Source organism: Poromitra crassiceps (assembly GCF_964638095.1).
Source record: "Poromitra crassiceps genome assembly, chromosome: 5".
In the NCBI taxonomy this organism is placed as follows: domain Eukaryota; kingdom Metazoa; phylum Chordata; class Actinopteri; order Beryciformes; family Melamphaidae; genus Poromitra; species Poromitra crassiceps.
Genome location: NC_139642.1, coordinates 22,804,083 through 22,815,793, shown reverse-complemented (window position 1 = coordinate 22,815,793; position 11,711 = coordinate 22,804,083). Strand labels below are relative to the sequence as shown.

The 11,711-nt window shown below is 41.9% G+C and overlaps 1 protein-coding gene across 1 annotated transcript; it reads right to left on the bottom strand.

Annotated features, from left to right (window-relative positions):
* Positions 1-465: 465 nt before the first annotated feature.
* LOC310776389 (uncharacterized protein) lies at positions 466-4,114 on the bottom strand (the record flags this gene model as incomplete). Its single annotated transcript, XM_083636583.1, has 5 exons — positions 3,988-4,114; positions 3,769-3,858; positions 2,100-2,195; positions 910-1,052; positions 466-498 (listed from the first exon to the last, which is right to left on the bottom strand). The coding sequence occupies exons 1-5, from the start codon at positions 4,097-4,099 to the stop codon at positions 466-468; spliced, it is 474 nt and encodes a 157-aa protein (XP_083492709.1). The 5' UTR covers positions 4,100-4,114.
* Between the last annotated feature and the right edge of the window lie 7,597 nt (positions 4,115-11,711).

The following is an 11,711-nucleotide window of genomic DNA, read 5'->3' as shown; positions in this document are numbered from 1 at the left end:
TGAAAATATTCATTCTGATCTGGTTTTATATTTCAGTGCTGATTGACGTGTGATTGCTAGATTCGTATTCATTTCATGTTTTACAATTGTTTACTTACATACAGCCATTGCTGTATTGGGACAATGTTTGTCGGGGGCAGATGTATTTCACCCTTTACCATTAAAAAAAAGTTAATAAATGTAATTCAATTTCAACTGTAGCAGTGTTTTTATTGCTCAATCTGATAACACAAAAATAACACACTTACACCCCATTTGGCTCCAAGCCACTTGGGTAAATATTTAACAAAAGCCTTTAACAAAGCTGCATTATTGAGGAGCTGTCACACCACCTTCTCACAGATCCAGCTCAGCTTTAGGGTACATGGCTGGTCAGCCCATTTGTTCAAAGGGTCAGAATAACCAATGAATAGCTCAACGCAGTCGTCTGTCCAATCAGATAGATTGTACTTGACTCTGAGCCATTCACCATTGGTAGGCTGCTTCAGTCCCCAGTAGCTGAAACACAAACACAAGCAGTCAAACCCTGTGGTGAAGACATGGCCCTTATCAGTAACTCTGGAAGTCTCACACCAATTAGTCAGAAAAATGTGATTACACTTACTCTGTGGTCAGAGGTGATCCATCCACCCATGTAAAGTTCCCTTCTTCCTCTCTGTCTGTTAGACCAATCCACATATCCCTCTTGCTTAGTCCAACCAGGAATTGCTGTTTATGGAGAAGTATTTAGAGGGGTCAAGTGATGATAGCAAGGACTGAAAGGGGGGGAGGGTTTAACGACACACACATGCATGCACGCACGCGCACGCACGCACGCAGGCATGCAGGCACGCACGCACGCACGCACACACACACACACACACACACACACACACACACACACACACACACAGACACACACACACACACCTGCTCCTCTTTGCTGTTGACGATCACCAGATCAGCTCCTCTCATCAAACAGTACTGTCGGCTCTCTTCCCAGGTTTTATTCTCATGGGAGACGTAGTACCAGTGAGAGTTAAATTCAATCTTCCAGTGTGGAAACATTTGTGCTGCAACAAATCAACACAACACAACATGTATGTTAAGAACTCACACACAAAATGCCAACTACTGTAAGTGAACTGCCTTCATTTAATGATATCATTTGTGACTTGCTCCATCCAAAAAAAAAAAGTCACATATGAAAGTTAATGTTTAACTTAAGTTCAGGAGCTGGGCCACGCCTCAACCACTCCCCCAACTTCCTAACCACCCCTCTAAACCACTCCTCTAATTACATGGCAATATTACTTACACCTGGTTAACCTGCCTCACCCTGTTTGTCTCGATCTCTCGACCCACCCTCCCTCCCTTGTATATCTCATCCCTCAATCCCCTATCCCTTCCCGCACCCCTCAACCCTAAACATCCTCATTCCCTCTCACTAGGCACAGTGCATGCCTCTCCACGTCTCGTTCTAGGATCCATCCGGGGGGGCCTGAAATCTGCTCGGGCTGAAACACGGCTCACGCCAGACCCGCTCGGGCAGACCACGTCTGAGACGGAACCCCCACCCTGAGTCTCCCTCTGCCCCGGTCATCAGGACGTTCCCCCCGGAACACGTGACCTCCTGGAACAGACGGCTCATCTCGCACCCACACTACACCATACACAACTCATTCTCTTCAGTAAAGAACCTTAACGATACTCTTGTTGTGGCGTGGTCCTTGCTAGTGAATGACCACTCAAACCATATTGAGTTTAATACACTGATGGAAAGAGGAGAATGTAAGCTTTCCAGCGATATTGAAGATTGAGTGAGATGCACTTCATTTATCTCTGAACTATTTCCAAACAGTTTTTGAGAAAAAAGGACCTCAAAGTATGACCAAGTGAGCTTGTCACCCTGCCTTTATGAGCTTCAAAACATCAAAATAATCTTTACACAGAATGAAAACCAAGGCTTTATTTTATTAAAATCTGATGAAACCCTAAAACAGCAAAAATCAATCCTTTTCTCAGCAAATCACATTTCTACACAAACACACCAGCGTGACATCAGACATCATTTTGATGGAGCAGGTCACGTTTTACTCATTGTGGCCGGAGTTACTCACCCTGGGTACAGAAACGCTCTATCAGCATGTTGTTACTGGTCTGTAGCTGGTCTATTTCAATCTTCATCAGCTCCAGCTTCTGCGCCTCTGAATGAACTGAAAAACCATGTTCCTTCAGTTAGTCCTACAAGGTTTGAGGAACTGAGAAGTATGTTGTCGGCAGTGAACAACAGAGATGGGAAAGGTACACACATTATTTACCTAAGTAGAAGTACAGTTACGTGTGGGGGGAAAATCCTGTGGGTAGAACTACTGATTCAACTTATTTATTCAAGTAAAAGTTTAAAAAAGTATATGTAAAGTATAAGTAAAAATAAGTTATTCCGGCTGTTTCTGTGCAAAGCTAACTTAAACTCACGTCATATTAATACAATTCGAAAACTAAATTAAAAGATCCCCTCCAAACGTGTTTTAAGATGTATAAAAACTCTACATTGATTAATAATTTGTGTGATATGGTTTGTCCACAAAAAAGTTCAATTGTCTCATTAAAATAATTAAAATGACATCTACTCCTCCCTCATTCGGCTACATTGTTGATGGTATGATGTGATGTGACACACTAAACTAGAGAGAGAGAGAGACAGTCGAGCGAGATAGACTGTGCATGAAGAGAGGAGTGGTAGTAACCAGGGCCGATTTTACCAACGGGCTTACCGGGGCTGAAGCCCCGGGGCCCGGGACATCAAGGGGCCCAAAAAAAAAAAAAAAAAAAGCCTCTGGAGAGCGCTCCTTTTCAAAACTTGGGCTTGTCAAGAACAGGATACGGTCTACAATGGGACAAGAAAGGCTCACCCACTTGACATTGATGTCATTGGAAAGTGACATTGTTAGAACATTGGACTTCACCACTTTAGTCAAATGCTTTGCCACGGCAAAAGTCAGGAAGAAGACATTTCAGGTACGAACAGACTTGAATACTGCTTGATTGATTTGTGCAATAATTGAATAACCATGTGTGTGTGCACTGTAATAATAACAGCAATAATAAATACTAAATAATAATAATAAAAGTGCTTGTTGTGACATCTCAGTGGCAATGTTTTCTTTCCAATCAGGCTGTTTATGAAAGAACATGATGGCTAAACCTACAGTTTGTGTTTGTAAGTTAGAATGCTGACAGGAGAGCAGGTGGTGACATGAAAGTTAGTGAGAAAAGGAGAAGATACTGAATAATGACATCACAACAGTATAATCCTAATGTTGATTTAAAATGAGATATTCCTTTAAATACGGCTAAAAAAGGCAAAAAAAAAAAAAAAAATCGCCGGCGCCCGACACTCCCTTCCGCTTGGGGGGGGGGGCCCTGCAGAGATGAATAGCCCCAGGGCCCATGAAGTGTAAAATCGGCCCTGGTAGTAGCGTGAATGATGGGAAAGAGTGAGACGAGAGAGACAGACAGACGACAGACAGTTACATTATTTTTTCATTATTTTTGTCTGTCGTGCATTAAAAGTAAAGTAGCGAGCCTGTCTTGAAAATGTAGTACAAAGTACAGATATTTGTGTTAGGAATTAGGGAGTAAAAGTAAAACGTTCTCAGAAAAATAAATACTCAGTAAAGTACAGTTACCTAAAAATTCTACTGTAGGCTACTTAGGTACAAATAATGTGTTACTTCCTATCTCTGGTGAACAAGCATAAGGAAATGTGAAGAGAATGACACTTACTCAAGAGGAGACGCAGAGACATGTTGAGAGTGACATTTATACCACACAGCAGCCCAACGCTCACCAAGGCCAGCCAGAACATTTTTCTCTCTGCAGAGCAAATATTCACTTGTGAGAAATCAACTCGCATTCTTTTACTTACAGGCTGCTCAAATACATTAAGCATTTCAGTGTCAAGAAAATGTATCAAGGAAACACATATTTCCATATTTTCCTCACCATGTTTCTGGATGGCCTGCTGACGCCTCTCAACAGAATTAGCCCTCCTGAGATGATCCTCGTTGAGCTCCGTTATTTCAAGTTCATCTCGTCGTCGGACAAACCTCGCCATTCCTGCATCTCTCTTTGCTTGTCACTTGTTATTTGACTCTATGTTAAACTGAACTCTATCAGCATTTACATCACATCTCAAGACCACATAGACCCCGATTGTGTCACCAATGGGGCCGACCAATCAGGCACTGCCAACACGAAGAAGATAGATATGTATCAGTCCCACAGGCCTGCATACAAATGAGAGGAAAAAGTGCACCTAAGGGCGACGACACAACCTGGCAGCAGAAGCGTCATGCCCATTGTAACTGAGGGGGCAATTTGAGAGGGATTTTTTTTTTTTTTTTTTTATAAACATAGGCTATAATATTATAGGCTGTGTGTGGTAGTTGAAACATAGTTTCAAGTTGACGTTTATTTATGTTTGTAGTTAAAACAAAAACATAAATACTGTATAGGCTACATAGAGTACAACACAAAAGGCTGTTATTTACCCTTTGTCACCACCTGGTGAGTAAATATATATGTAACTAAAACCATTAAAATTGACAACCGGTCCGTGACTTTTTTTCCCATGTATCTACCGGTCCTTGGCACAAAAAAGGTTGGGAACCGCTGCTCTAGAGGACACTAGATGAGACTAATGGAAGAGAAAAGATTTCTACCTTCTGAAAAGGCAATACCAGCCAAAATAAACATTGTGTTACATTGCTTTGAAACGTGTGGTCTCCCTTTTTTGTCAAGTCCATTGAGCCTGGGCAGTGGCAATGTACTTAGTCTGGTGATTATGGATCTTTCCAGGAGTCTGAGCAGTTTGGAAAATAGCCTTATGGTTACACCTGCTCAGTCTGTTAATTTAAAATGAGATATTCCTCTAAATCTGGCTTCCAACCCCCAAAATTATTTTTTGGCACCGCACTGCGTGCGCCGCCAAAAATTTGCGCCGCCCATAGGGCCAGAGTTCGCCCCCTCAGTTTGTTGGCTTGCATGACGCCCCTGCCTGGCAGTATACGCTACCTACTGTATTCATGTAACAATCATTCCACCACTATAGCTACAATTCACAGTTAAGATCTATGAGAGCTATGAAGCACTGCAGGAGAACCCTTAGCACGTCAGCCCAAATGTCGTGTGAGCGAGGCTTAATAACCAGGCCACACCCCTGATTGCAAACTGAGATGGGCGAAAATACATCAAAAAGTATTTTGATACAAATTACAAATACTTGCTCAAAAAATGTATCACAATACAAATACAAAATACTGGTCTGAAAAATGTATTTGAAATACAAATACGTATTTTGAAAATACATTTTATAAAAACTGATAAAGAACTGCAACAATTAGTCAAATCATCAAGTAATTGCCAAATATTACATTAATTTCCTATTTTGATGATCTATTAATCATTTTGAGCCATTTCTTTAAGGAAAAATGTCCTAATTCTCTGATTCCAGCTTCTCAAATGTGAAATTGTCTGGTTTCTTTAGATGGTAAATCATCTCTTTTGTCCTCTGTGGCAGTATTCTCCTTTGTGTACCCTCTAACTGTGTTAGAGTCTAACACACTACAGTTCTTCCATTTCACTTGTTTTTCAGCACAACTTATTTCTCCTTCACTTCAGCTGTTAATTGCCTTCTGTGGGCTTTTGAGTTACAGGTAGCATTTCTACACGTTACAGTAACCTCATGTTTTGGAGCTTTGACCATGTTTAGCATATGATATCTGTTATGAAAGTATTATGTTATGATAGTAGGTCCCCTATAAACAACTTCACATCCACCATGTCAGTAAATTGTCACATATAGCCTAGTCTTTATTTAACACGCTGCACACATAGAAATACAACAACATTATTTATTCCACCAGAAAACGTTACTTTTCAGGAACATCATGTAACCATGGTGCTGCAGTATGGCATTCATGGTGAGGGGAACTTAATCCTGTGGCTAAGTATGGAAACAGGGAGGTTGTCAGCTTTGTAACAGTATATTTATTCATCTATTTTGTAGAGCTGAGTTGGGCACGGAGGTGTTTTTTGTGTCTCTCTAATATGATGGCTTGCATGCAGTAAACAGTTTGATTTGCAGATAGGGAAGTGTTTGTCTTAGCATGCAATAGGCTTATCTAACCATCACATTTAGTACTTTATCTCTGGGGGAATTTCCACAAACACGAGGCTTCAGTACTAGTCAGACTTCCTGTCCTGTTTGAGTTAGACTTCCTGTCCATTTCAAAAGTGGATAAATGGTTTAAAGACCAGTCGCTCAAACACTTTCATGACAGTTAAATCAACAGGATTTTTTGCCACATTACTCTCGTGTAATGTGGCACTCGGGTTCATCACAGCTTTAATCAGAGGGTCAAGTCAACTCAAGTCAAGTTTATTTGTATAGCACATTTCATACACAGATGCAGTTCAAAGTGCTTCACATAAAATGGATCAGGGGGACTCATGGTTCTGCACCCCGCTAAAGGTCAGAACCAAACATCCTTTTGTTATTGTTTTGCTTTGTTTTGTTGAATTAGCGTTAGTTGTGTCTCTCTAATATGATACGTTTGCATGCAGTAAACAGTTTCATTTGCAGATAGGGCAGCGTTTGCCTTAGCATGCAATATCTAATCATGACATTTAGTACTTTATCTCTGGGGGAATTTCCATCAACACGAAGCTTCAGTACTAGTTTCCCACCCTCTTCCTCTGATTTGTGGTTGAGATTGTTCTGAGGGTAAGCCAATCAGAGGCGGAGTAGAAGTGACATCTCACATTGCGTTTTTTTTATTCCACAGTTTAAACCTATGTCAATGTTTAAAATGTGTCAATTTGAGAATAAAATGAAATAAAAATTTATTTTATGTATTTAAAATACACAAAATACAAGATCTGAAAGTATTTTGATACAAATTACATCTTATTTGTCTCGGTCAAGCCAAATACAAATGACAAAATACACAAATGTATTTGAAATACGTATTTGAAATACATGTATTTAAAATACTGCCCATCTCTGATTGCAAAACACCAAAACAATGATCACCAAAAGTGTAACCAAAATCTAGAAATACATTATCACTTTCAGGCCTATAAATAAACTCTGACTTGATGAAGGGCTCTATCGTCCCACTGGCCTTAAGTTAGCGCTTAGCGCCGGGCGCAGCCCATATTAGTGGGCATGGACCCGTGCAGTCATATTTTCGTATCGGCGCTACACACAGCCTTACGCTACGTTCACACACAGCACCCAAGCCTTGCCTACGCCTTGCTTTTACCCACGCTTTTAAATAGGCGTCCGTTTTAGTCAACGAGGCTGTGTACACCGGGCGCCTGAGCGTGAACCCTGCGTGTACCCACGCAATGCCTGTGCCTTGCCGATTTTATCGTTTAGGCGTCAGTTCTATTTTCAAGCCAACTAGGCGCGTGCAGGCAGGCTTCTTCTGTCGAGCCATGAAAGAAAAACGTGACAATATCCGTGGGAAATGGCAAAGTCAACTGAATTTCAAAATAAAATTTAGTTACTACAACAGTGTTGAGCAGAGAGAGAGAGAGAGAGAGAGAGAGAGAGAGAGAGAGAGAGAGAGATTGACAGGTGGCTATCACGTGGGGCTTTCTCCCCGTCGGCAAACAAATCTTCAGGAGAGAGAATAGCGACCGAAGAAGCAAGATGGACAATGTTGTTGTGCCAGCACATATTCTTGCAAGATTACCTCTCTAAAAAGTCAGACTATAGTCAGACCTGGTTATAGCCTACATATCCAGCATCAATAGAAGGCGTAGGTTCCCTGTGTGAACGTAGCCTTACGCTACGTTCACACAGAGAACCTACGCCTTGCCTTGCCTCAACCCACGCCTATGCCTGCAGACCTTGAGCTGGGCGTGAACCGATCACACCGCACGCCTTTGCAAGCTGAACCTGGAGCCGAATCACAAGCGCCTCTCCTCTCTCCCGACTGTATTTTTTCACGTGTGGTCCCGAATTATCATGGGTAGGTCAAATAAATCTGATATATTTAATGTTCTATTGATGCTGGATATGTATAACCAGGTCTGACTATAGTTGGACTTTTTAGAGAGGTAATCTTGCAAGAATATGTGCTGGCACAACAACATTGTCCATCTTGCTTCTTCGGTCGCTATTCTCTCTCCTGAAGCCGACAGGGAGAAAGCCCCACGTGATAGCCACCCGTCAATCTCTCTCTATCTGCTCAACACTGTTGTAGTAAACTCCATTTTATTTTGAAATTCAGTTGACTTTGCCATTTCCCACGGATATTGCCGCGTTTTTCTTTCATGGCTTGACAGAAGAAGCCTGCCTGCACGCGCCTAGTCGGCTTGAAAATAGAACTCACGCCTAAACGATCAAATCGGCAAGGCACAGGCAAGGCGTGGGTACACGCAGGGTTCACGCTCAGGCGCCCGGTGTACACAGCCTCGTTGACTAAAACGGACGCCTATTTAAAAGCGTGGGTAAAGGCAAGGCGTAGGCAAGACTTGGGTCCCCGGTGTGAACTAAGCCTTAAGCATTATAACCACACCTTTTAAGCGTAGAATTATTCACAACTCATTGGAGAAGTGCATTAAACGAATCACAATGTCCCTTTCATGTTCCATTCCATGGAGCGATCCAATCCGGTCAGAAAAGCTTGACCAAAGCGCTCTGAGCTCCCCCCTCCTGCATTTTGGGGCCTAAAAACATGATGCTATCTTCCCGAGGCAGGCGCAAAGCGTGTTTTTTTTGCATTTAACGCCAGTTTAGCGCCTAAGGCCAGTGAGAAGATAGAGCCCTATATCTCATTGCATTTTGAATGCCGTCTGCTTTTCTCCCCCCTGCCATGGTCAGGGATTGAAGACAAACATTACAATTTAACACAGGAAGTATTCAAAATGTTTAGAAAAAGATCTCAAAGATTTCAAGTGAAACCAGCGGCGCACCAAGGCATGTGAAACCATGGAAACGCTTCACACTCCAGCCACATTTTCAACCGTGTGTGCTATCTCAGATCAGAGGTACTACCACTACATCACAGTTTTTGCCGTACAACCTGAAAGTGAATGCTAAAGCATCAAAACAGTAACTTTTGTAACCATGCTAAACAAAGACATAAAGTACAAACACATTTTCTGCTTTGCACTTTGTTTGCAATTCTGCAACAAACTTCTTCCACTACACTGTTTCTTATATTAGACACTTTGCTCAAAAATAATCATTGGGAAAAGATTTGTATTCAAAATACAAAGCATACCTAAAATTGGCGACACCCACACATACACATGAAAACACTTTGAACTTTAATTGAACCCTCACCAACCGGTCTGAGCCTTAGCACCATAAATAGGCCTCAGTTAATCACCTTGGTCTGTGAGAACCCCTATCAATCAAATAACATGGTACCATTTTCTCAGCAAAGGTTTTTTATTTCGTATCGCAGCAGGTGTCCCATTTATAGAATGCGGCATATCTCATTTTTAGAATGAAACTTTTCTCTTTTCATGATGCATTTTGTCCCTCACAGGCCACCCTCTGTGCTATTGTTTGTGCTTTTTCCCCTCCATTAATCAATGTCTCTCTCAATACAGGCAATAGCGTCCATATCATTTTCCTCCAGATTTGGCTTGTTCATAATGACTTGGTGTGAACACCTGGGGAAATAAGGGACACACAGATAGGCTTCTTCTGGCAGCGGCTATTATTGTATTATTAAAGTCAACAGAAGTGGCACGCTGCACTGGACTGATGCATTGCTGTTTGAACCTTCAAGTTGCCCTTGAAGTTCACCGGCTGTTCCAAGCAAGCCGACTGACTCACAAGTTATTTCAAGCAAGTGTATTAGTCAGGCTTCCCTTTGACTTCAGAAACTCTGCATGGATTTGATGTACTGTGTGACAGACAGTGTTGTTCATTATGACACCCTCAATAACAATCTCAAGCTCAAAACATAGCCCATACTGCCAGCAACTTGTGTAACAAATGTATTTTGTTGTAGAATTGAAATTGACAGCCGAAAGGTAAACAGTGAACCACTTGAAGAAAACCACTTGTGATCAAAAGATGGAGCCAGGAGTCAGAAGAAGTCGTCTGATAGATGTATTTAACATAGATCTTGGCCGAGAGATGCACTCTTGTATATTCACGGATGGATATACAGGCTTACATGCAGTAAACAGAAAGTCAAAGATACCTATAGGACACACATCAGATTACATCAGTCTTGATGCACACTTGAAGGCTACTCTGTAGACTCAACCTATCTGTTATTCTGGCCCTCTAGAGGGCACCGTGCCACGGTGACAGGGCACAGTGTGAGATAGAGAGGAGCTGCAAATGTAAGGTACAGGTTATCTAAATAATGACGTCTGTCTGTGTATGCACAATAACTATTATGTAACTTAAATGAAAATGTATATGAATTAATAACTAGTGATTGTCCAAATAAAGGGTCATGTGATTTACATTTTTACCTATCAGTATTTGAGTAATATTTAGGGCACTTTTAAGTTATTTATAACTGAGTCAGTAAGTATGTAGCATGCATTCGATACATTATACGTTGAGATTAAATTGTATTTTTGGGTAACGTATTCACTGTAAGCTCTCATGCTGTGTACTGTACACCCATTATATTTTATAATAATAATAATAATAATCGGTTTTATATAGCGCTTTTCTTAGTACTCAAAGACGCTTTACAATTTACAGCTAAACATGTAACATAACTAAGGACAGGTGATTGGACAGACACATGTGGAGGTTAAGAAAGGGCAGGGGCAGGATGGGGTTAGGTATTCGGGGCAGGACGGAACGGGGCAGACGGGACAGGACATATACAACTAGGGAGCTACATGGTGGGAGGGATGATCAGATGTTATAGGCTTGCTTGAAGAGATGGGATTTAACTTGGTTTTTAAAAGAGGAGAGGGTGTCAGAGTTTCGGATGCTGGGGGGCAGGGAGTTCCAGAGGGTAGGGGCGGCAATGGCAAAGGCTCTGTCTCCGATGGTCCGATACTTGGTCTTGGTGATGGGGGTGAGGAGGTTGGCATCGGCAGAGCGGAGGCGGCGAGTGGGGGAGTGGCGGTGAAGGAGATCAGTCAGGTAGGAGGGGGCGAGGTTGTTGAGGGCTTTGTAGGTGATGAGGAGGATCTTGAAGTGAATACGTTGCTGTATGGGGAGCCAGTGGAGCTGACGGAGGATGGGGGTGATGTGTTCTCTGGAGCGGGATTGAGTGAGTAACCGGGCAGCAGAGTTTTGGACATATTGGAGCTTATGGAGGACGGTGGAAGGGAGGCCGTAAAGGATGTACCGCTCCTCTTTCACTAACAATACATGAAGCTTTCAAGTTTCAAGTAAAGAAAATTCCAGGGTTACAAGTCGAAGTGTGAGTGACAACTTATTAAATTAGCAAAAAAGAAGAAAAAGTGAAATGTGTTGATCTGATAAGCTCGTTAAGCCAGTTTCACTCCTGCCACCTCTTTCCACTTGCTGATACCTCTGTCCTCTATCCTCTCATTTCATTTCCTTTATTCCCCTCTTACAGTGTGTCCCTTGCTCCTCTGCTGTAGCTGTCTGCCATCCTTTAAAAAAAAAATCAATAATCAACTTTATTTCTGTAGCACTTTTCAAAAACATTGTTACAAAGTGCTTTAGTAACATGAAGCCAAATAAAAACACAACAGAA